This window comes from Panthera pardus, unplaced genomic scaffold (genome assembly GCF_024362965.1).
Source record: "Panthera pardus isolate Hobbes unplaced genomic scaffold, ASM2436296v1 HiC_scaffold_4, whole genome shotgun sequence".
In the NCBI taxonomy this organism is placed as follows: Eukaryota; Metazoa; Chordata; class Mammalia; order Carnivora; family Felidae; genus Panthera; species Panthera pardus.
The window spans coordinates 9,193,127-9,218,227 of NW_026526969.1; the positions used below are offsets into that span (position 1 = coordinate 9,193,127).

Below are 25,101 nucleotides of genomic sequence, written 5' to 3' on the forward strand. Positions count from 1 at the left end.
CCGCCTTTCCGTCCCGGTGCAGGAGCCTCTTCCCTGTCACTCAGCCCAGGCTCGCCGGGTGATTGGCCGAGGCTGGGGCCGGCGGTGAGTGGGAGGGGCAAAGAGCCTCCTCTTTGATAGGCCCGCACGCGGCGGCGCCGGTCACGTGAGGGGCGACGTTTCGCGCCAATTTCGGTTGGTCCGCAGCAGCCCGCCGCGCGTACGTTTTCTGCTGTCCCGGGAGTGAGATCTTTGAACCTGCCAACTGCTGCCGCACGGGCGATGGCAGTTAAGGACTATGTGCTCGAGAAAGGTGAGGGTATGCCAGTCTGGGGGGAGCGTCCTACGCGGAAAGCCTCCCGGCCAACACCTGTTTGTGTGGGCTGGAGTCCTGGGGGGCTGGGCTCGGCGCGCGAGGCCAAAGGCAGGTTCGGGAGGCGGCGGGGCCAAGGCAGAAGGTGCCTGGGAGGCGCGCGAGCCTCCTAGTTCGGAGAAGAGCCGGTTATCGTGGCTGGGGAAGGAGTGGGAGTCGTGGGGCCGGGGGCGACAGACAGCCCGACTCGGGGCTCCATAGGGGGAGAGTCGCGCCCAGGAGAGACCGGGACCTCAGGAGACCCTGTGCAGGGGCCTTTCGCCGCAGGGACGGACACCCGGGTCCGCTTCCGTCTGCGCCCTTAGGCATTCGGAGTGCCCGCGTTCTCGGGAGACGCGCCGAAGCCCCGAGGGCGGGCAGGCCCGGGCCACTGAGCGCCGCTATTGGCCATTTCAGGCCAACCTCCAAGCGGAAGTGAAGGCGGGCGGAAGTTGCGCGACGTTGCTGGAGGGAGTGTCGTGTGTAAACAGTGTCCTTCCGCGCGGCGGCCTTGGAGAGAGCTGCTCAGGGTGGGGGCGTGCCTGGAATCGGGGGGTTTAGCGGGAGGCCAAGAGAGGAGGTGGTGGGGTGGGACGGAGTGGCCCGGGACAGGCAGGCCAATTGCCGGGCGGGATCCCGCCTTGGCGGAAGAATCCCGGGCTGTGAGGCGGCTGCATCTGGGCCCATGTGCTTCTTTGTTTACTAAGAGCGGAAGCAGTGGCGGGAGAGGGGGTGGGGTGGAGGACGGGCTTGGTGGAGATATTTAGGAGGCCGAAAGGAAAGGGAGAATCGTGCGCAAGGAAGAGAAGTGGGGAACCTTGAGATCTGAGTGTGTGGGAAGCTTTTGGAAAAGGGTACTGAGATTTTTTTAAGGCAGAAACTGGAATTCCCCTCGGGGGAGGTTTTTGGGTAATGTTCTTAACTGCCAGGGGCCCCTTCTTCCCTAGGTAAAAACAGACTTGTTAAAAGGAGTTCTGCCCTACTCCGGGAGAACTAAGTAGACTTACTTAGATTTTTAGGTAAACTGACAAATTCATATATTTTGTAAAGAGAGTTCTTTAGATCCACATCAAGGGAGCTTGGGTAAAGTATCTGAGACAGATTATCATGATTTTACATTTTCCTTACAGAAAAGGTTAAAAAGTTCCTGCAAGAGTTTTACCAGGATGATGAATTTGGCAAGAAGCAATTCAAGTACGGGAACCAACTGGTGAGTCTAAGATGAAGTGGAGGAATTGGGTGGTGGCTCGAGGAGCTGTTAAGAGGGGGCCTGGTTTGTTTCAGCAAGCGTAGAAGTGAGTGACGCATTTAGCATTCTATGTAACGTCTGGTAAGTGAATTTAAGTCTACGTGCACGATGATTAAGATGTTTTAGAAGTTTGGAGGCTAAGAAGTAAGTGTTGCTTTGTTCCTCTCTCCTGTGGGTGGTGGGCACTGCTGAGCATGGGAAACATGGCTCTGTTGTCTCTTCCTTGCCCCAGGTTCGACTGGCTCATCGGGAACAAGTGGCAATGTACATAGACCTAGATGATGTAGCAGAGGACGACCCTGAGTTGGTGGACTCCATTTGTGAGAATGCCAGGCGCTACGCAAGGCTCTTTGCTGATGCTGTGCAAGAGCTGCTTCCTCAGTACAAGGAGAGAGAGGTGAGTGGTTGCAGGAAAATGCAAAGCGAGAAACGGGTTGCTTTTGGGAAGCTTCTCAGATACTGGTGTTTTTTGAGCTGGCAGAAATAGGGCAGTTAATTTCTGCCTGGTGCCTTTTACGATCTTTCCTTTTCCTCGTTCTGCCATTCGTCGTTTTCTGTCTTTAGGTGACTAATAAAGACGTCCTGGATGTTTACATTGAACATCGGCTGATGATGGAGCAGCGGAGCCGGGACCCTGGGGCAGCCCGAAGCCCGCAGAACCAGTACCCTCCTGAGCTCATGCGCAGATTGTGAGTGGTCTCAGTGGGGAAGGCTGTGGGAATTTGTTCTCTGGGACTTGAATAACTACTGTTTTCTTCTCCTAGTGAGCTGTACTTTCAAGGGCCAAGCAGTAACAAGCCTCGCGTGATACGGGAAGTACGGGCTGACTCTGTGGGGAAATTGGTAACTGTGCGTGGAATCGTCACTCGTGTCTCCGAAGTCAAACCCAGAATGGTGGTGGCCACTTATACTTGTGACCAGTGTGGGGCAGAGACCTACCAGCCGGTATGTGTGGAGAAAAGAATAGGAACACGTGTATTGTTAGCAGTTTCCCTAAGAACTCATTTTGTCTATTGGTGTTAACCTGTCATCGCGTCGGTTGTGAGAGACGACTGCATATTCACCTTTCATTCTCTTTTTGGTACCCAGTGGTCTTTCCATCCATTTTGTGTTCTTGGTGCCTATGGTTACTGACTTGGGATAGGTCAAGGCACTCTGAGCAGTTTGTGGTACGTGCCACGAAGAGGAAGTGTGATTCATGTGACTGGTTTCCTTTGGTGTTTCCTTTCTCCTATCCCAGATCCAGTCCCCTACTTTCATGCCCCTGATCATGTGTCCCAGCCAGGAGTGCCAGACCAACCGCTCAGGAGGACGGCTATATCTGCAGACACGTGGCTCCAAATTCATCAAATTCCAGGAGATAAAGATGCAGGAACATGTGAGTTTGGGGTATGTGGCCCAGGGCCCAGGGAAGGTGGAGACGGGTGTCCACTCGAATTCTGCAGTCACGTACAGAGTGAAAGAAAGCAAGAAAAACAAAAGAGGCTGAAACCAAGAAGTTCCTTAGAGCAGGAGGGAGGTTTAACTGGAACTTACTGGTGGAGTAAAGAAGGGGTAAAAACGATCTCTGGCTCTCTTTTCCTGTTGGCGCATCTGAGGCTGAGAATCAGGAGGTGGGAGGCCTGGGCGGGGAAGGTGAGGTCCTCATCGACTTCGTGTCCCTTTCTCCCGCCTGTGCGCCTTCTCCCTTGTAGAGCGACCAAGTGCCTGTGGGGAACATTCCCCGTAGCATCACAGTGCTGGTAGAAGGAGAGAACACGAGGATCGCCCAGCCTGGGGACCACGTCAGTGTCACTGGCATCTTCTTGCCGATCCTGCGCTCTGGGTTCCGACAGGTGGTGCAGGTAAGTGAGGGGTTTGAAAGGAGGAGGAAACTTCTTCTTTCCTTCTCGTTCCCTCCCTCCTCACTGCTCCGCAGAGAGAACAGTCAACAGCAAAGTAGCACAGGGTTTTGTCAGGAACTCCTGAGGGAGTCACGTGAACAGGCAAGTTCAAGGGCCTTCATCCGTACCCTGGCATTCTCCTCCCCAAGGGTCTCCTCTCAGAAACTTACGTGGAAGCTCATCGGGTCGTGAAGATGAGCAAGAGTGAGGACGACGAGTCTGCGGCCGGAGAGCTGAGCAGGGAGGAGCTGAGGCGAATTGCAGGTGAGGGGTCTGACGAAGCCTGGGAACAGAGGTTCCTTCCCAGCACCCCCATCCCGCTCCCAATGTTCTGTATAAACTTCTGTGCAGAGGAAGATTTCTATGAGAAGCTGGCCGCCTCCATCGCCCCGGAGATCTATGGGCATGAAGATGTGAAGAAGGCTCTGCTGCTCCTGCTGGTGGGAGGGGTGGACCAGTCTCCTCGGGGCATGAAGATCAGGGGTAAGCGGGGAAACAAGGGGGGCAGCCAGGAGGGAGGAAGGATGTCAGTCGCTGTCCCATGACACAGATCAGATCTGTGACCTCCGTGTCACAGAGTAAGAGTCTGTAGCTTGGTCTCCTGGGCGCAGGGAGGGAGGAGGGGAAGGGATGCTGGGTGTCGGGGCAGATTTCAAAGGTACGGGTCTCTGTCGTTGGGCAGCTTGCACTCAAGCCTCATCCGGGGCTTTCCTCCCTGCCAGGCAACATCAACATCTGCCTGATGGGGGACCCAGGTGTGGCCAAGTCTCAGCTTCTGTCTTACATCGATCGCCTGGCGCCCCGCAGTGAGTATTGTGCCCTAGGAGAAGTACCCGTACCAGCTGGGGTGGAGGGGGGACCACCACACTGCTTCTCCTTGGTTGGGGTGGGGGGGGGGGTGTGGAGCTGGTGCTGCACGGATCTTCAGCCGCCTCGGGAAGGTCTGGTCCCGGCGCAGGCCTCATTTCTGCCCTGTTGTTGCTTCTTTCATTGTTCTTTTCCTCTGCTTCAGTGGGTCTGTTTTTTTCCTGTTCCTGCCATTTAGGCCAGTACACAACGGGCCGGGGCTCCTCAGGAGTGGGGCTCACGGCGGCTGTGCTGAGGGACTCCGTGACTGGAGAGCTGACCTTGGAGGGGGGGGCCCTCGTGCTGGCTGACCAGGGGGTGTGCTGTATCGACGAGTTTGACAAAATGGCTGAGGCCGACCGCACGGCCATCCACGAGGTCATGGAGCAGCAGACCATCTCCATTGCCAAAGCCGGCATTCTCACCACGCTCAATGCCCGCTGTTCCATCCTGGCTGCCGCCAATCCTGCCTATGGGCGCTACAACCCTCGCCGCAGCCTGGAGCAGAACATACAGCTTCCTGCTGCACTGCTCTCCCGATTCGACCTTCTCTGGCTGATCCAGGACCGGCCTGACCGAGACAATGACCTACGGTGAGTGAATCCAACATTCGAGGACACGTATGCCCTAACGATCTGAAGGGAGAGAGAAGACATCAGAAACCCCCTCCGATTCCCTGCTTGTGGAAACTCCAGAGCCTTCCCCTCTTACTGCAGGAACTAGTCCACAGTTATTTAGGGAAATGGAGGGGTGGGACAGTATTTAGGGAAATGGAGGGGTGGGACTGAAACACTGGTGATTTCCTGGGAGAGCCTCCCTCGTGCGCTGTGAAGATGGCGAAGCTAAGGCACACAGGTCACGAGACAGGGTGTGGGATGTGTAGCCCCAAGAGGAACGTTTCTAGCTGCCTCCACTCTTCCCAGGTTGGCCCAGCACATCACGTATGTGCACCAGCACAGCCGCCAGCCGCCAGCCCAATTTGAACCTCTGGACATGAAGCTGATGAGGTAGGAGAGCTGCGGAAAGGCCAGTGTGCTTGACCCATAGCCATGTGTGGCAGCATCTTGGGCTGATCTGTGTCTCCTGGAGAGCTTTCCATTCTGGGTCATTTTTCACTGCCACTCGCTCTGCTCTGTGGGGTCTGTGAACAGGGGGTCCGGGCACCCCAGGTCTGGCTTCACAAGAAGAACCAGCATCAGAACCTTTCACACCCACCACCTGCCCGTCTCAGGGTTGAGGCAGGTTCAGACCAGAGCTGGATGCTGCTCCGTGGACTTGATGTTGCCATTTTCTCCGCAGGGTGGATCGCCTGGTGATCCCCCAACCTCCTTCACTTTCACTTTTTTTCTCTTGAAGTAAATGAAATGTATTTCTGCTCCCTTTAGTCACATCTTAGGTTCAGGGGAAGGACTTTACCATCTTTTATAGGTGGATCTGTCTTACTGGTATAAAGATCCTTTTTCCAGAAAATTAGGAGTAACTTGGAACGTGCCATTTACAGAAACCCATCCGTGACATTCAAGTTAATTTAATTTGTTCTTCCTGCTTAAAACTGCTCCCCACCCCAGAGTATTTTCTTAAATGCCAAACTCTCCTCTCCCGCGAACCTTCTCTCCCGTAGGCGCTACATAGCCATGTGCCGGGAGAAGCAGCCCACGGTGCCAGAGTCTCTGGCGGACTACATCACAGCCGCATACGTGGAGATGAGGCGGGAAGCTTGGGCCAGCAAGGACGCCACCTACACCTCCGCCCGGACGCTACTGGCGATCCTGCGGCTGTCCACTGCTCTGGTGAGTGCGCGGTCCCACTCCGCCAGCGGGTGGTCCGCTCGGACTGCCCGGGCACCCGGTGCAGCATGCTCCTCCCGCGGCCGCCTCCCTCCCACTCAGGCCCTGCTGGTGCTAAAGTGCTGACAGTGCAGATAGCGGTCCTGCGTGCTACCGCACTGTGGGTACTTGCTGCTCCAGCAGGGCACGCACGGCGTCCCTGGAGGGAAAGGCCTTCTCCCCGCTCTTCCGGCCCCCCCCCCCCGCAGGGCCGGCAGGGTTCACTTCACTGCCCGTGTCCTGGATCCTTGCTAGAAACCCGCACTTCTGTCCGTACACCTTGGACCTTAGTCCTGGGGGCTCCAAAGTGCTGTTCGTGCAGGTAGTGTGATTACCCGACCTACTGCTGAGCTAGCACTTCCCGAGCCCCGGGGACGCGACCTCTCTGCCATTGCCTTCTTGGCCGAGCTCCCCGTGCTCTGTCAGCACTGTCACAGAGCACTGTCGTGGTGGGGAGCCCGGGGGCGCTCAGCGGGGTCTGGTCTCCCGCACAGGACAGCTGAACCCGGGACTGGCCAGCGTTGAGAGGCGGAGACTTGGGCAATTGCTGGACGCTGCCCGCGCATTGCACTTGTCTCGGTCTGACAGTGCCGGCCCCGTGCTGCGGACGCTGGGGGGGCGGGGGGGGGGGGGCTCTGCTCGCGCCCTGTGGGCTGCCTGCTGAAAGCTAGAGCGAGGGGGTCCCCTGACCGAGTTCCATCCCCTCCCGTTTCCATCTCTCCCCCCCCTTTCCCGCAGGCACGGCTGCGGATGGTGGACATGGTAGAGAAGGAAGATGTGAACGAAGCCATACGGCTAATGGAGATGTCCAAGGACTCGCTTCTGGGTGACAAGGGGCAAACGGCGAGGTGAGTGGTTTAAACAACGAAATCAGGAGTCACCTTGACCGTCTCATCCTTATGGCTTGTGCATCCACACGTACGTCACGTGATGTTGGCTCTGGAGTTGTACCACTGGCCTGTGTTCCCGACGTGCTGCCTGTTGTTTGTACTCTGACCTTACACAGCCATGCTGTTCCCTTCAGGACCCAGAGACCGGCAGATGTGATATTTGCCACGGTCCGGGAGTTGGTCTCAGAGGGCCGAAGTGTCCGGTTTTCAGAAGCGGAGCAGCGCTGCATCTCCCGTGGCTTCACACCTGCCCAGTTCCAGGCGGCTCTAGATGAGTATGAGGAGTTAAACGTCTGGCAGGTTAATACTGCCCGGACACGGATCACTTTTGTTTGATTCCAACCAGCTTGAGACCCTGGGGTCCACTCTGCGTCCCGTGTGCCGACCCACCCCTTCCTGGAACGGTCTGATGATGCCTTTGCAGGGAGAGGAGGGACCTGGTCTCTCCTCCTGAGCTGCACTTGTTTTATTCTTTTTGCTAATAAAGCATGTGTAGGTTGCTGTATTCTGTTCCTACAAGGTATCGTGAGTTTTCTAGATTCTATCTTGTTCACTGTGAATTTACTGTGTAAAGCACCCATTACGCCTGCCCACACTGATGTTCCTTGCTGCTTCCCAGACTAGATTCTGGGGGTTATAGACAGGGACGTGCCAAGGTTGAGAAAGTGTGTGAAGTATGGGCACTGGAACCTCTGCCTCTTAGGGTTGAGGTACTACAGGTCAGGTGTGTAGACATCTGTGTGATCGGCATTCAGTAAACAGCAGTGAGAAACCCCTCCCTCAGCAGTAAACTGTGTCCATGGGTCAAAGCTTTCAGGTTGTCCCTCCTAGAAACCTGCTCAATACCCCTGCTCCTTTGTGGAAAAGACTTAAATTCACTTAGCTTTGGGGAGCAGTCATTGGTCAAGTTTAGAGGTTGGTCTATACACACCGCTGTCCCAGAGAAACCTTAAAGAGAACACAGATGGCTGAAGTGGGAGCAGGCAGCCTTTGGCTCAGTATAGATGTGCTCCACCTGACTGGACGAGGGGTCACCTCAAGTGGCAGTGAGCTCCCAATCCCCGCAGGATGTCCTGCCCAAGCAAGGCTGGAACTAAGGGCCTCCTTTTAAGATCCAAGTTGAGAAACCAGCGTGGGGCCCAACAGAGAGGACAGAGCCATCGGAAGGGGTGCTGAGGGGCTGCTCCCCTTTTATTATTGAGAGGTTTCTCTAAAGGGAGTGTAACACCCCTCCCCTGTGGGACCACTGTCCAACCTGTGCATCGTCCCTTCAAGCACCCTCAGAAGAAGAGCCCCCGCATCCGCCTGCCGATGCCTTGTCGATCATAGAGGACGTTGAACTTGTTCACAAACTGGTTCATGGTGTTGCACGTTTTGGTGATGGTGCCAAGGTAGGCCATGAGCCCCACGTCGTTACATTGCTGGGAGGAACAGAAAACCGGTTGCCCAGGGAACGGCTGAGTTCACTCCCACGTGCAGAAGTTCCATCCATCAGCCCCGCCTCCCCACCCACCCGCGGTTTTACACTCACATCGTAGAAGTCTGTCTTGAACTTGTCCGTGCTGAGCACTGGAAGGCAGTGACACAGAGCATAGGCCTCCCGCAGGATCTCGTGATTAAAGGGGACCTCCCCTAAAGGCACAGAAAGACTGCATTAATGTGGATGCGGTCACTTCCCCAAGAGGGAGAGGAAAAGCGGTTCACCTGTCCTACCTGCTTCAGAGGCCTTGACGTATTCCAAGATGAGCTTGACCCGGCTGTGCAGCATCTTGATGGCACTGTGTTGCGCTATCAGGTGTTCAGCCACTGCAGGGAGACCGGGAGAGGCCAAGGTTGAAAAAGCACGTGACAACAGTTTCCACCCCAACTGCTGAAGGAGCTCCTCCAGCCTTCATTACCAGTGGAGTTCTCCCCGCTGCCTGTGGCTGTCATTCGGGCTACGTGGTCCACACCGATGCGTTCAGCTTCCTCTGTGGCCAGAGTGTAGGTCAGCTCAGCAAACAGCATTGTGGCCTGTGGAGTGCCGGGGGACAGTGAGAAGCAGAAAAAGGCCAGGAGCAATGTCTGAGGGTTAAAGGATCGGGCATTACCTCTCCGTTGATTATATCGATGACGGACTCGAAAACACTGACGGGAAGCTGTAAGGAAGCAACGGAGAACAGCTCTTATCGACATCAAGCACACCCGAGCTTCCACTATATGCCAAAAGCCAGGCCGAGCTCTTCCACAGATGTTCTCATCTAACCTTCCCGAGGACCCACTGATGTAGGGATTATCCTCATCTTCCACGTGAGGCAAAAAAACAGCTGCGGTTAAAAGACTGACCCAAAGTCACACAGCTGGTAAGCGGGAGAGTTCACCCCAAGTGAAGACTTAAGCCAACAGATGTACAGAGAACAGGGGAGGAGGATAAAAAGGCACGGTGATCGACAAGCACGACACAGGGAGCTCGGGATCAGTATTACTCACATCTGTGTGTTTGGTCATAGGGTTCAACTTAAGAAAGAGAGGGCTCTCGATTATCTCGCACACCTGGAAGAGGGGGCAGTGGACACACGTGTTGAAGGCCCATCTTTCTTCCCCTCACCCTCATGCTCTGCCCCAGCACGCGCGCGTGAGCACGTTACCTGCTTATGGACGTGGATGTCAGAGGGGTCAGGCGGCCCCCCGGTGGTGTACCAACCCAGAAACTCCAGCTCCTTGAACACCTGTTTGACTGGGAAGAGCCAGGGCACGGTGTATTTCTTGAAACCACCCTTCTAATTGGAAGCTCCTGGTATCTCCCCTCCCTGCTCAAATCCTGGCTCAATTCACAAGACAATTCACAATAATTAACCCCTTCTATCTTCTCTCATCCTTTACTTTGGGGGAATACCTAAATGTGTTCTTCTTCTGAGATCTTTTCAGCTACTCTCCTTACTCCCCCCTCCCCCCCACCCACTTCTTCCCAACGCATTCTATCTTCCCCACTCGCCTGCGTTTCTTACTCCCACTGCTCTCCCCCAGGTCTATTCCCCTCTCACACTGCTCCTCCTTGGTGTAGTAATACTCCTTGTCAATGATAATCTTCTCTTCCACGGTGTGGGACAGCAGCTCAAAGGAGTTCATCACCTCGATATTTCGGCCCTCCTGTTTCCCGATCAGAGCCCCAATCACTGGGGGAGGGAACGACACGTAAGAGGTGAGGATTAGGAATCCGTCCCTAATCATTACAGCCCAAGGGTCGAGGTCAGTGTAAACCAGATGCTGGGGACACGGTGACTTGGGGGAGGGGGAACCGGCCCCAGCAAAGGAAGGGGCAAAGACCCCTATTTGGGGGCAGGTGACCAAGGAAAGGAGGTTGGAGAATTACGTCCAAGACGCACCCTGCATAGGCCGCCCCTCCTGGGAGCGCATACGAATCCAATGGTCTGAAATGTTGAGAATGACGAGGGGATGAAGAGCGACTGAGACGCTCCCCGTCACGCCGGAGGCCATCACGCTGGGGACTACTGAGGGTGGAGGAAAAGGAGAGCAAATGAGAGTCCGGGCCGCACGTTCTGCCTCAGAGCTGGGAGCGGGAGACGGCAGAGCCGGAGCCATACATCCCTCCCGCAGGTTAGCAGCCCAGGGAGCGGTATCGCCGTCCCGCCCCCTGAGTCCTCCATGGAGTACGGCGGGGGGGGGGGGGGGGGGGGGGGGCTTGTCGCTCCCCGAGGGGCGTCACCAGAGGCCGCCCCCGCGAGGCCCGTTACCTGCTGCATCCACCTCCATCCCGCTGCTCCCTCCAGTCCCGTTCGCCGCCGCCGCCATTTTCCCCGCGCCCGCCCGCCTCGGCCCCGCCCCCTCCCTCCCGGCTTCCGTAGGCCAGCGGCGCATGCTCAGTGGGCGCAGGGCCTCGACGGACGGGGCGGGACTGGCGGCCCTCAGGGCCGGAAAAACCCGAGCCCACGGGACTTTCAAGGACCCTGGTCTGGCCTCTCCCGTGCAGCTGCGGCTGAGTTTTGAACAAATTACCTAACCCTATCCCCTTCCAACCTGACCTTCCTCGTCAGTAAAATTGGGATAAAACGTCCTAGTTCCTAAGGCTGTTGCAGAATGAATGAAAAATCATGTTACTGCCCTCAGAGTAAAATCCAAGCCCCTAACCGCTGCATGCAAGGCCCTGCATGATCCGGTCCCTGCCTTCCAGACGGCACTGTCCTCTACTTTGCCACTTGGGCCCCGTGCTTCAGCCACATTGGCTCTCACGTCAGTTCCCTTCACTCGCCCACACATTCCCACATAAGGACCTCTGTCTCATTCCTCACTGTAACCTCTGTGACCAACATAGTGCCTGACACAGGCACCTAGTTTTTCCAGTGAATGAGTAATTTGAGGTGGAACCTGTTGGCGAGTGCCTTCAGCCGTATGTCCAATCTTTTCTCCTTCCGCATACCATATTACCTACCATGCTAGGAACATTCCCAGCATTTTTTAAAAGTTTTATGTGTTTTAAGTAATCTCTACACCCAACATGGGGCTCGAACTCACAAGACCCTGAGATCAAGAGTCCTGCGCTCTTCGGAATGAGGCAACCAGGTGCCCCCCGTTCCCGGCATTTTCTACCCCTTCCCAACAGCCTTTCAAAACTCACCTCTGGCAAACCTAGCCGTTTCCAGGCCTGTCCCCACTCCTCCACTCGAGCAAGGTGTGTACACTGCATCTCCCCCTCTTGCTGCCCCACAATTTGCCTGGCTGGCTCTCTGTATCACACCCAAAGTGTAAGCTCTCAGAAAGCAGGTGGAGACTACTGTCTTGACCCTGCAGAGCCCACTCCGGTGCCCATGACCGGTGGTACCAGGAAATGTGTTCTGGTTTATCACCTTCCTCATCTTCAAGTCCAGGGTTTTAACAGCATCTTAAATCCTTCTTTGTCTCTGTGTTCCCACTGCCACATTGCCTTCTGTAGTCAAATCCCTCCCTGCTTCCCTCTTATAAAGACACCTGGGATTACACGTAGTGCCCACTGGGATAACCCAGGATAATCTCCCCATCTGAAGATCCTTAACTTAATCCTAAAGCCATGATAATCTCTCTGCTGAAGATCCTTAACTTAATGAGATCTTCAAAATCTCTTTTTCCCTGTAAAGTAACATTCACAGGTTCCAAGCATTAGGACCTGGCTGTCTTTGGGGACTATTGTTCAGCCTGCCACAGCACATGTGGGCCACTGTGGGGGAACTGGAGAGCAATGCCCTCAATTGAATGGCCATTGTCTTTGTGATCTAGAATTATGTCAGTCCATGAAGAGAATCCTGGTGGCTGAACCAGAATTAAGTTGGAATTCCCTAGGCTCCCTTTTGGCTGGGCTGTATCCAAAGGGTCTATCAACCAGGATGGCCTGGGGTAGCCATGGGAGGCCGGGGGAAGAACTGTCATACTCAGGGATGGTCAGGGCAGAATCTTTAATTTTTAAAACAAGTCTACAAAGCTCCCTTTCATCCTGACCATTACCCAAGAGATGATGGCCAACCAAGAGGAGATGAACACTTTCAGGGGGCAGCCACGTTTAGCGACCATGACACCTTACTAGGGTCTGTGGATCGGGAGGAGGTGAGGGAGGTAGGGATAATTTGGAGGAGGCCATTCCAGCCCTTGGCACTCAGATGCTGTGGATGGTAGGGAGTGTGGAATGTCCATCCAACACCTTGACTGTTGGCCCACTGTTGGTTAGATCTGGGGACAAAAGGTGCACCAGATGTCAGACTGTAGATGGTCTACAAAGCCTAAAACATGACACATCTTAGTTTCAAGGGCCATAACGATGTGGTCTAAGTTCCATCAGAATGGACCAGGGACACTGGCATCAAGAAAGCCCCTAAAAAGTGTTGAAAGTTTGGTGGAGTCGATTTAGGAGGAGTGGGAGGGAGCTTCTAGGCAGTGTAGGCTTGATCAGCATTTTATATATCTTTCTTTCTTTCTTTCTTTTTCTTTCTTTCTTTCTTTCTTTTTGTATTCTTTATTTTTTTTTTTTTAGAGAGAGAGTACACAAGAAGGGGAGAGGGGAAGAGGAAGAGAGAGAGAATCCCAAGCAAGCTCCACACTCAGCACGGAGCCAGACGCAGGGCTCAATCCCACGACCCTGGGATCATGACCTGAGCCGAAACCAAGAATCAGATGCTCAACTGACAGCCATGCAGATGCCCCTTGATCAGCATCTTAAAAGTGCCAGCCTTTGAGACCAGGTCCCAACCTTGGGCACGCACATGAGTGACTCAGCTGTCAGAGCCAAGGTGTGTTTCCAAAGTGCATTGCCCCAAAGGGCATGCCTTTAATTGTCTCTGTCATCTTCAAGTGGCAAACCAAGCAGCCAGGCCATTGACTAACAGCCCAAGTCAGTAAAAGCTCAGTGGAATGCTGGCCAGATTAATGATGAGAACAGCTTTGAGTTCTCCTTGCTGAGCAGAGCCGTGACATTGGCTTTCAGTTTTGCGTCGCCGGCCCTGAAGCTGGGCAGCGTCAGCCACCCAGTGGACCCCATCAGGTTTCATCTAGGCTGGGCCATCAGTGAACCAAACCCAGGCATTTAGGGGAACTCTGAGACCTGAAGTTCCCACTGACCCATGTCTTTTTTTCAGGTGTTTGCTTCCAAAGCAGTGGTGCCATTTCTTCATGTAAAACCTCTCGGACTCTTAAATATACCATCTCTGTCTTACTAGGGAGACATTTTAGGCTACTCCCATCTTGTTAATCATCAGCTCTGACTTGATTCACCCCAAAATGGGGGTATGAGGCTGGAGAGTTACAAAGCCTCCAGAGTCTGGAGTTCTTCGGGAGCAGGTGCGCCCGATGGCTGTGTCCCACAGGTGGCACTGTCACCCTGAGAAATGGCTTCCCTGGGAACACTGGCCCCGTTTTTTGAGTAAAGCTGGGATTTCCCTTTCTCCTTCGCTTGGCAATCTGCATGTCCCACTGTCGCCGTCTACCTACGTCTACCTACGGCAGTCCCTGAATGGGAGAATCCCCTCTAACACTTAAGGGACTGGAAAATTGCGAGCATATGACCCACCACTTCCTACTTACATGTTTAGGTGTAGAAGCAGCAAAGACATCAGGCCCCACACAAGATCACTGCAGCTACATTTCTCCAATTGCAAACCTTGTCCAGACCCCGTCTGCTGAATTCAGGCTCGTCTTCCCCTACAGAAACAAGGACCGAGGAATCTAACACGTTCTCAGTGGCTACAGCGACAACCAGCCAACCAGTGACAATCAGCAGGAGACCACACCAATCCTTCAGCCTGAGAGGGCAGGGTCTGGTGGAGGCAGAACAGGTGAAACAGAACCCTCAGCCTTCTTTTTTTCCCCTGGCATCAGACTCCAAGGTCAGCAGCCACTATTCAGTACTGCCTCCGCCGTCCTGGGGAGGGGTGGTACCTCCTGGCTTTCTGTGAAAAGCTCTGTTCCTGAGCTTAGTTTAGGAGAGCTCCCTTCCCTCAGAGACCTGCGGAGGATTGGGAAGCACCTTGGCTCTCGAAGTAGCTGCTGGAGCCGGTTACCAGCTTGCACAACCACACTCCAAGCATGGCTTTGGGGACAATATCTCTCCTGCAGTTGGTGTTTCCTTTGGGAGAGATTCGACCATGTTCCTGCAGCCCCAGCCCTACAGGACACCTGGCCCGGAAACTGTCCCATCTCTAGGCTTCAGGGCCATCTACACCCTGGATGTAGGGGGTAAAACAGAGCTTTAACCCATCTGGCTGGATGCTGCCTTCGCTGAGTGACACCCTGTGGGGAGGGTAGCTGGCCTGTAAGAGCTGGGTCCTGAGGGCAAGGCGCTGTGCTTGTCCCAAGGCCAGGCCGGGAGCAAGGGACCTCTGCTCCAGCCTTGTGCTCAGGAACCCTCACCAGCCTCTTCCCAGCGCCCGGCCCCTCCTGTCCAACATCCCAGTGCAGGACCCAAGAGATGCCTCTAAACACTCGGGAAGCCTGGACACGTAGAGAGGGAGCAGGCTGAAGCTATGGGGAGGGACAGATGGGCCATCTGGACATCTCTCTGCTACGGCTCTATGGATGTGAGCATTGTGACTGGGGACCTGGATCCCAAACTGAATGAGGGTGATACTCGAGCTAGTTTTTAGTTGTTATTGGAAATGGATACATGATTCCATAGTTCTCTGTCACCTTTAAACCAAGTGCCCTGAGACTACACAGGGATGGTCTCTGCAAGTCGTGGAATAAGAGGGAGGCATCTTTTTTTTTTTTTAATTTTTTAATCTTTCTTTTTGATTTGGTGGGGGGTGGGGGAGGGAGAGAGAGAGACAGCACAAGCCAACTCATGAACCATGAAATCATGACCTGATCTGAAGTTGGATGCTTAACTGACTGAGCCACCCAGGCACCCCAGAGGGAGGCCTCTTAAATCCTTACCTTCTGGTCAGAACTGCTGTGCTGATTCATTTGGATCATCGCTCTACCATGTACATGCCCATGGCAACAGCTGCTCTGGGGAGTCACGGTGTTAAGTGCTTCCTGCCAGTAGTCAGAGGTTCCTGGTCCAGGAGAGTGGTTAGTGCTACAATCCAAAGTTTCATCAGTGCTTATCACTTAGCCTCTCCAGACTAAGTCCAGTGAAAAGTGGGGAAGGGAGGGTGATACGGGGCACAGAGAGGTCGCAGAATCCAAAGGCAGGATCCAAGTCAGCATCGGGGCTCATGGGACTGCAAGAGACACGGCTGCTGTCTATGGAAACTGGCCCCACTTTCTCCTGTGTGTCCAAACACGAGCCCCCTCTGCTCACTCGTGAGCACCCACACAGGACCACAGGATCCTCTGGAGGCACCGTCAGGGGCTCAGCCACATCTTGTCTGTAAGGGGGCTTCACTAAGGCTGGAGGGACAGAGGAGATAGACTCATATCCAGGAGCGGTTCTCGGTGATGGCCACAGGCCAGGGGGGCCTCAGCTGGGATACGGGGGCTGGGTGGGGGCGGCTGGCAGGTGAGGTCACCTCACTTGACAGATAGTATTTTCAGCTGTGGCAAAAATTCATGTGGGTTTTGTGCAAATGAAGTTATTCACTCTTGGAGAAACGGCCACAGCCCCTGTGCCGGCATGCCCTGTGAGCGTCTATGCGTACGGATGCGGCCAGGCTGGCGCCCAGAGCCTCGCTGCTGCTTTTCGGTGGACGGAGCGGCCCACCTACTCCCACAGGTCACCTCCCGGTGGCCGCCCCTGGCTGTGGCCCTTCCACGTCTCCACTGCTGCTGCTGCTGCTGCTGCTTACCCCCCAGGCGTGCCGTCCAGTCTTGGCTGGTTCCTGCAAGCCACTTCTCAGGGACTAGGGGTAAGCTTCTTCCTCCACAACTGCAGGTAAGGAGATGGTGGGGATGTGCAGACCTTCTGAGTTAGGTGAGAGGTCAGGAAGTTGAGATAAGTCAGACCAGAGAGCCTTGATTTTCGGTGAGGCAGGAGGCCCGACGACGGTGAAGGTCAGGGTTGCAGAGGACAGGCTTCCCATTAGGGGCCCGGCCTGGGCGCCTGGCACGGGGTGTGGTGAGCAGAGCCGCTCTTGGCACCCGAGGGCCTAGTGGCGTCATGGTTGTAGGGGAGCGGAGGCAGCAATGGGAGGAGGAGGTTGCTATGGAGATCTCGTGGCGGTAGAACCAAGAGCACCTGGCAAGCGATTAAATGCCCAGGACGAGGGCCACGGAGGATCAGAAGAGAGAGTAAGTTGCCTCTCAGTGCACGGGATCGGCTCAGTCTACTAGTTCCTGCAACTCTCGAACTGCTCACTTTTGTTTTCCAGACTGTAACTCCTAGGGTGGAGGCTCATGGACCAATTCATCTTTGTAACTCCATGGAACCTCAATCAATTAGAAAGTTAACGATGCTTTCTTTACAGATTACACTCTTCTGGCCACTTCCAGGACTAAATGGAGAGTGAACACCTTATCCTCTCTCAGTCCATCCTCCCGGACAACGAGCTGAGCTGTGTGTGTGTGTGTGTGTGTGTGTGGTATTGGGACGTATGTGTGCGTGTGTGTACATGTGTGACCGTGGTTGTGATGGTTTGGGTGGAGAAAGTGCCTACACGATGTGGAATTGCCCACAGATGACCAGCTGGCTGCGGGTTACAGGAATGGGCTGGAGGCCAGCTCCTGAGACGGGGATTTTGTGACCCGCAGCCGACATGGAGCACTGCTGAAAGTGACTGACTCAGGAGGCCTGTCCAACCCAGCCTGGTAACAAGGCCACTTGTTTTCAATAATATGGGCCCAGAGGGGGCAGTCATGGGTGGCTCTGTGAGAGACATGGCTCCCTGTGCAAGGCAGGCAGGGGCATCTGGACAGTCGCCTTGGGCCAGTGCTGCATAGAGCCAGTGGCCTGAATGTCGTCTGGGCTGGGCTCACCACCCCGCTGCACTACCTGGTTCCTGATACAGCCCAGAGTGGCCGGCGATGAGGATGGGGTGCTGGGCACAGGGGACGCCCAGGTGGGATGGACCGCAGGGTGAAATGCAGCAACATGCAATTGATTGAACACACTTCTAATAAATTGGGGAAAACTGCAGAAACCAAAGTATAGTTTTTAGATTAAATAATGACTTTTCCCAATTTAAAAATAGGAGAATTGAGTCAAACAATATTTCCTTTAAAGTTTTTTGAGGAATGTCAATCAATATTATATGACAATATATCACACATGGCTTGATCCAAGGACAGGTCTCATCTTTTTTTTTTTTTTAATTAAAAAAAATTTTTAATGTTTATTTATTTACTTTTTTCTTTTTCTTTCTTTCTTTCTTTCTTTTTTTTTTTTTTTTTTGAGAGAGAGAGGGCAGAGTGCAAGCCAGGGAGGGAGGGGCAGAGAGAGAGGGAGACACAGAATCTGAAGCAAGCTCCAGGCTCTGAGCTGTCAGCACAGAGCCCCATGTGGGGCTCGAACCCATGAACTGTGAGATCATGACCTGAGCTGAAGTCAGATGCTTAACTGACTGAGCCAACCAGGCGCCCCTCTCATCTTTTATTTGGAGTCCATTTCAGTGGTGGTTGAGTGGCCCACGGCACCACAGTTTGTGTCGTGGCCAGGCCGGCACAGCACTGGGCAGCATGTGCAAAAAGAGCCTCATCTGAGAACGGGGCCTCTAAGAACAGAACACAGGCCTTGTTCTCCAGAAAACAATTCACTGGAAATTAACCAAATTCTCTGCAAAAGTTAGTGGATTAACTTGATTTGTTTGAAGAAGCATTTACAAATGTCGTCAAGTATAAGAATCCAGCAAAAGATATTAAAGTATAAAATGCCGACTCCAGAGCCTCATTTTGCACAGCAAAGGGCTGCCTGTGATGTAAACTTTTCTCCCTCACATTCCAGCAGCACTGTCTGCCTGCCAACCAGAATGTTAACCGCAGGCATATCATCCATCTTTACTGGACTCCTTTCCCAGTAAAGAATTTATAATACCTATTCTGAAATGGTGGTGGTGGGGGAGTTCTTTTTAAGTCTTTGATTTCTGCTATTAGGGTGAAAGTATAGACATGTGAGGGAGGTCTGGTTGCCACAGACCTTTGTCCCAGCTGATCTCCCTCCATTCCCCTTACCTTACCTTAATTACAGGGATTTTCCTCCTGAGCCAACAAGGTCAACAACCCTCACGGCCTTGGTTTCTTCTGTGAATATCTTCCTGGTTAATGTGATATAGCAGTGACACCTCAGTCAGATTAAGCAGAAGAGCTTTGGGTTCTGTTTCCCCATAGTTAGAAATAAAAGGCTGATCTCATCTCAAATTCCTTAACTTAATTAGACCCTTTTTCCAAATAAAATAACATTTACAAGTTCCAGGGATTAGGACTTGACCAAGCCTTTGGGTGGCCATTATGCAACCTACTACAGTAGTATGTCTTGAATAATGGCAAGATCATTCATTCATTCATTCATTTATTCAAAGTAGGCCTCATGCCCAGCATGGAGCCCAACATGGGTCCTGAACTCACGACCTTGAGATCAAGACCTGAGCTAAGATCAAGAGTCAGACTCTCAACCTACTGAGCCACCCAGGCGCCCCAATGGCACGATCACATTTCATTGGAAGTAGGAGACGAAGTTTATTCTGCAAGTCTTTTCCTTCATCTATCAAATTGGGCCCATCTCCACTAATCCAAATGTGTTACTGCTTCTGATGTGTTGACAGCATCCCTCTGTCACCCAGAGACCACAGGTAGTGACAAAACATGGGTTCCAGGCTGGTTGCTGGGGCAGGAATGTGGCAGCAGGGGTAAGGCAGACAGTGACTGGAAGTGAAGTATCTTCAGAGGGGAGATGCAGTTAGCAGAGGATTGAAGCATTCAGAACACAGACGTGAAATTGATGAGTTTCTGACGCAGGGGCATTCGACACTCTCCTCTGCCTCCTCTTGGCGCTGCCAGAGACCCACAACGACCAATGTCAGGGGAATATATTTAGCATGTGCTTTCGTTTTTTTGGTTTTTATCTATTTATTTTGAGAGCGAGAGCGAGAGAGAGCACGCAGGGGGAAGAGGCAGAGAGAGAGAGAGAGAGAGAGAGAGAGAGAGAGAGAGAGAGAATCCCAAGCAGCCTCTGAGCTGTCAGCTCTGAACCTGATGCGGGGCTCGATCTCATGAACTGTAAGATCATGACCTGAGCCAACACTAAGAGTAAGATACTTAACTGAATGAGCCACCCAGGTGCCCCTAGCATTGTGCTTTTTGAATACAGTAGCTACTGTTTACTGAATAAACATGGTAACTTAGTATGTCATGTACAGTGCTTAAGGCTTTTACATACATTCTATACTCAGAAGAATCTGTGACCTAGGAGGTAGTTTATATTGCTATTTTACACATGAGGAAACAGACTCAGCACTCCAGCCAATTCAGTGGTGCAGCTAGAATTCTCACTGAGGCTCTGTCTGCCTCTAATGCCTAGGCTGCCTGGGCATTTATCTCAGAGTGATGTAAATCACTCCAGACTTTTAATAGAATGTTTCTTTTCTTTACCACAGAGATTAATGTCATTTTCCTTCTTTTCTATTTATTATCTTAGACCAAAAATTGACAACCAAAAATAACCTGAGTACTCCAGGAGGGGGTGGTCGTAAAGCAGCAGATATAAATGGAAGATTTGATGAGTATTCTAAATCTATGAGCTATTTAGAAATAGCAGCAAAATTCCACGAAAGAAAGAAAAGCATCTCCTTCCCCCAGGTCATGTTCTAGCAGAACAACAGTTATCCCCAGAAAACCCCCCATTGGAGAAAAAGCCTTCAATCATAAGAAAGCTGATAGAGATGTCAACATCCCATAAGAAGAAAGCTCTTCTGGGGCATCTGGTTTACTCAGTCAGTAGAGCATGCAGCTCTACTGCACAATCACGAAATTGTGAGTTCAAGCCTCAGGTTGGGCACGGAGCCTACTTAAATTAAAAAATAATAATAATACTAAATATTAAATATTAAATAATATTAAAATATTATAAGAAATGTATTGGGCGGGGGGATGCCTGGATGGCTCAGTCAGTTAAGCATCCAACTTCAGCTCAGGTCATGATCTCACGGTTCGTGAGTTCAAGCCCTGTGTTGGGCTCCATGTTGCTGACCACTTGGAGCCCACTTCAGATTCTGTGTTTCCCTCTCTCCTTGCCTCTCCCCTGCTCATGCTCTGTCTCTCTCTCAAATAAACATTAAAAAAGTTTTTTTTTGAGAAATGTATTGGGTTGTTCAACCACCAGTAAGCATCAGAAAATCCCCCAACTAAAGAAATCCTATTATGTAGTGATTGTAGGAAAACCTAGGTCAGAAACCCCACCTTCTAGCATCTGAGAAAACATGCTGGAGAGAGCAGCCCTTCAGCGAGTGATGAATGTGGGAAAGCGCTCACTGGGCGCTCCACCCTTACTCAGCATTGGAAAATCCATCATGGGGAGAAGCCGTTTAAGTGCAGTGACCGTAGAAAACCCTTGGGGCAGAACGCGCCTCACTGGCCATCAGAAAATTCGTTCTAGAGAGAAATAAATGCGAGTGTGGAAGAGCCTTTAGGAATTGCTCATGGCTTTATCAAGTCAGATATTCCACACCGGAGAGAAACCTCATCAATGCAACAACTGTGGGGAAACCTATCAGAAAACCAAGTCTGATCACACACAGGGGGCGCACGCTGGGCAGAAAGCTCACACGTGCCTTCGTTGTGGGGAAACTTACTGTCGGCAATCAAACCTTCTCATACAACACAGAATCCACACTGGAGAGAAACCTTATAAATGCAGTGGTTGTGGAGTTCAAACCTTATCACACACCAAACCATTCACAGCAGAGAGAGGCCCTGTGTGTCTGATTGGTGTGAGAAAACCTTCTGTTTGAGTAGGGATCCCACCAAACATGAGGGTGCTCACACTGCAGAGAAGCCTTAGAAAAGCAGTGAGACAAGCTTCTGTCGAAAGTCCAATCTTCCCACCCATCAGTGTGTCCACACAGGAGAGGGACCTTATAATTGTGCCAGGTGACAGAGCATTATGCCTTGACAGGGGGGTCTCAGCAGACCAGGGGGACCACGCTGCAGAGAAACCTCACATATGCCATACATGTGAGACAGCTTTCAGCCAGAGCTTGAGTCTTATCATCAGTATCCACACGAGAGAGAGGCCCTTTACACAGGGAGTCAGTGCCAGAGAAACTTCTGTCTTAAGAGGGACCTTACCAAGCACCTGAGAGCTCACCTAAAGGGAATGCCTGAGGTGGTCTTCACAAGCAGAGTTAGGATTTCATCTCACATACAGTAAATCTGTTGTACGAGGTTATGATCATGTAGGACCTCCACACTAGTGGGGGGCCCTGCAACTGTCATGAAATGGAAGGTGTATTCACTCACCCAAACTCATACTTCAGGAAAACCTTGTGAGTTTGCCGTATTGAAAAGACTCTAACATCGTGAATGTACTTAATGGCATTTAATTGTACACACAAAAATGTTAAAATTTATATTAAATATATATATATATATATTTATACATATATATAAATAAATACATACATATATTTAGGTTTATTTATTTACTTTTGACAGAGGGAGCTAGCACAGGCAGGGGAGGGGCAGAGAGAGAGAGAAAGAGAATCCCAAGCAGGCTCCACACTGTCAGTGCAGGGCCTAATGAGGGGCTTGAACCCACAAACTGTGAGATCATGACCTGAGCTGAAATCAAGAGTCAGAAAGAGTCAGAGGCTTAACCAACTGAACCACCCAGGTGCCCCTATGTTAAATATATTTTACCACAATTTTTTTAATTGCCAAAAAAAGTGGGGCACCTGGGTGGCTCAGTCGGTTAAGTGTCTGACCTCAGCTCAGGTCATGATCTCACAGTTCGTGAGTTTGAGCCCCGCATTGGGCTCTGTGCTGACAGCTCAGAGCCTGGACCCTGCTTTGGATTCTGTGTCTCCCTCTCTCTGTCCTTCCCCTGCTGTCACTCTCTGTCTTCCTCAAAAATAAATAAACATTTAAAAAAATTAAAAAAGAAAAAAATTGCCAAAAGAAGTTTAGTGTGCTTGGTGTATGCAATATATCCCATTTTTTACAAAAAAAAAAAAAAAAAAAAAAGACTAATGGAGTGCCTGGCTGGCTCAGTCAGTAGAGTATGCAACTTTTGATCTCAGGATCGTGAGTTCAAGCCATACATTGGACATGGAGACTACTAAAAAAAAAAAAAAAAAGCTAACAGACTTTTGACTCATATTCTACAACTGTGGAGTCTACCTTTTGAGGAAATTTAGAGTATGTTAGAGACAGTAGATGTTTTATGGTAGCTCAAAAGTATATCAAAACTCAAAATTCCTGGGGCACCTAGGTGGCTTAGTTGTTAAGCGTCTGACTTCAGCTCAGGTCATGATCTCACGGTTCCTGAGTTTGAGTCCCACATGGGGCTCTGTGCTGACAGCTCACACACCGGAGCCTCCTTCAGATTCTGTGTCTCCTTCTCTTTCTGCCCCTCCCTCTCTTGCGCTCGTCTCCCTCTCAAAAATAAACATTAAAAAATAAAAATAAAATTACTTAAAAAAAAACAAACTCAAAATTCATCTCACAACAGATGAGATCAATCTGAGTTTGTAAGTGCTTTTTAAAAATTGAGGTATATCCGTTCTGTCTGGAAAGAGACACTGCAGGACTGTCTGACGTCTCCCTAAGCCATGAATTGCTCCTGGCAGATACTCCTCCTGATATGAATGATTAGTAATGGGTTCTGAGCACATACTCCAAGCAGCCTCTAGGCAAATGCTTCACCAGCATGCTGGCATTTAAGCCAGTTACTTATCAAGTACCTACTGTTCACAGAAGTGAACACTGAGGCTTAGAGAAGGTGCGTCATTTGCCAAAGGGTCACTCACAGCAAGTCAAGGGACAAAGCTAAGAACATCTGACTGTAGAACCCACTGTGTTGGCTCCATACAGGTACGGACCGACTGAGCAAGTCTCAGGGGCAGTTAAGCAGACCATCACAACATCTGTTTAGGTTTGTGGTAAGATCACATACTGAAAACAGACTGAATTCAAAACAAGTACAAAATGGCTTGATAGGTAATGCCCATGATCTCAAAGATCTGATGGGATTAAAGTCTGTCTCAGTTCCAGGGCACCTGGCTGGCTTAGTCAGTAGAGCGTACAACTCTTGATCTCAAGGTTGTGAGTTTGAGCCCCAGGTTGGGTGTTGAGCTTACTTAAAGAAAAAGTTTGTCTCAGTTCCACCAGGACTTGACCACATTTTGAGTTCGTTATGCTAGTTACGATACAAAATAAATAACTAAATAAATACAGTGAGTCCCCATTGCCTTTCCAATTACAGCTAAGTAACAAGGTAACACCCCATCGTTAGGACACATCAATTTCATTCCTAATCTGACTTTTCTTTGCCGCTCTCCAACAGGACTCCTTGGCCCAGAGTGAGCCCTTGTCAATGGGAGTCAGACCGTGGTCACTCTGCTGAAGCCCTCCTGTGGTTCCAGATGGCTCAGGAATCAGGTCAAACCCCCAATCATGGCTACCATTGCCATACATGACATGCCCCCTCCATCTTTCAGAGGAAAGATACAGACAGACTGAGAGCTTTCCTGCAATGGAATGGCTTAGCTGATTGTGGGGGCTGGCTAGGCAGGTCTGAAATCCAGGGCAGGCCATCGGAACGGCAGGCTGAACTCCAGCTCAAGCTGAAACTGCTGCCCACAGGCGAATTTTCTTCTGGGAAAGGAGCTCTGCTCTGGGCCTTTCAACTGAATCCATCCCACCCAGATTATTATGGATGATCACACCAATTACATGGACAGATCACATCATGGCTACACCTACATTACTGTTTGATTGAAAGTCTGGGGACTGTCGCCTGGGCAGGCGGACACAGGAAAGCATCCCATCTCCTTGCCTCTCTGACCTTACTTTCTGTTGCTTACCCCCTGCCCTCCCTTTATTTCCTATTATTTCTGTTGCCACTTGAACAGAGGCTCCAGGGACTGCCTTGTTCCCTCCTGCACCCGCAGGCTTGCCACAGTGCCTGGGAAGCTGCTTAATAAACATTAATTGAATAACGTGTGTGCGACCTTTCATGTGATGCTTGACCCTCTGCTGTAACACCCAGCCCCTTTCCAAACATTCCTGCCCCCGTGACTGGCACCTTCCTCTCTGCTCATGCCTTTACCTCCATACACAGGACCAGACCTCTCTCTTGGCAGCTTCCCCTCCTGGCCCCAGACCCTGTCCAGCCTCCATCTCCTCTCCCTGGCAGAGCCCTTCCCAACTTTCCACAAGCACCTGCACGCCTCTGCTGTCTCCCAGCCTCCATGTCCTCTGCATGGTGGCCAAAGCAAGCGTGTTCTCCCCACACATCCCTCAGGTAAAGAAAAAGGCTCTCACCTCCCACATTCTATCCACACAGACTCAGACCCCAGTGGCCTATTGTCAGGCCCATCATATTGTGGGACTCAGTTACAGCTGAGCACCCTCATGTTTCTCCCAGAATCGCCTTGCTTGTAAACCTCCATTCTCCCGGGGGAACCCCCTCCCAGGCCACCTGCCCTCCTTCCCCCTACACAGCTGGTCTGGAGAACTTCTCCAAACAGGG

The 25,101-nt window shown here is 51.8% G+C and overlaps 2 protein-coding genes across 4 annotated transcripts; one reads left to right on the plus strand and one right to left on the minus strand.

The window, feature by feature from the left end:
- Nucleotides 1-159: 159 nt before the first annotated feature.
- On the plus strand, nucleotides 160-7,530 carry MCM7 (minichromosome maintenance complex component 7). 3 transcript variants are annotated; one of them, XM_019422685.2, is made up of 15 exons: nucleotides 160-292; nucleotides 1,462-1,541; nucleotides 1,813-1,977; nucleotides 2,145-2,269; nucleotides 2,345-2,525; nucleotides 2,821-2,958; nucleotides 3,275-3,424; nucleotides 3,613-3,727; nucleotides 3,815-3,946; nucleotides 4,186-4,269; nucleotides 4,509-4,902; nucleotides 5,233-5,316; nucleotides 5,931-6,099; nucleotides 6,874-6,983; nucleotides 7,160-7,530. In XM_019422685.2, the coding sequence occupies exons 1-15, from the start codon at nucleotides 262-264 to the stop codon at nucleotides 7,359-7,361; spliced, it is 2,160 nt and encodes a 719-aa protein (XP_019278230.2). In that variant the 5' UTR covers nucleotides 160-261; the 3' UTR covers nucleotides 7,362-7,530. The 3 variants fall into 3 exon arrangements, with proteins under 3 accessions (XP_019278230.2, XP_019278235.2, XP_019278233.2); XM_019422690.2 differs by lacking the exon at nucleotides 160-292 and adding an exon at nucleotides 788-861; XM_019422688.2 differs by lacking the exon at nucleotides 160-292 and adding an exon at nucleotides 923-1,185.
- A 660-nt stretch (nucleotides 7,531-8,190) lies between these two features.
- COPS6 (COP9 signalosome subunit 6) lies at nucleotides 8,191-10,898 on the minus strand. The gene is made up of 10 exons (XM_019422695.2): nucleotides 10,760-10,898; nucleotides 10,391-10,516; nucleotides 10,049-10,180; nucleotides 9,653-9,741; nucleotides 9,495-9,557; nucleotides 9,116-9,163; nucleotides 8,924-9,038; nucleotides 8,739-8,831; nucleotides 8,557-8,657; nucleotides 8,191-8,446 (listed from the first exon to the last, which is right to left on the minus strand). The coding sequence occupies exons 1-10, from the start codon at nucleotides 10,881-10,883 to the stop codon at nucleotides 8,306-8,308; spliced, it is 1,032 nt and encodes a 343-aa protein (XP_019278240.2). The 5' UTR covers nucleotides 10,884-10,898; the 3' UTR covers nucleotides 8,191-8,305.
- Between the last annotated feature and the right edge of the window lie 14,203 nt (nucleotides 10,899-25,101).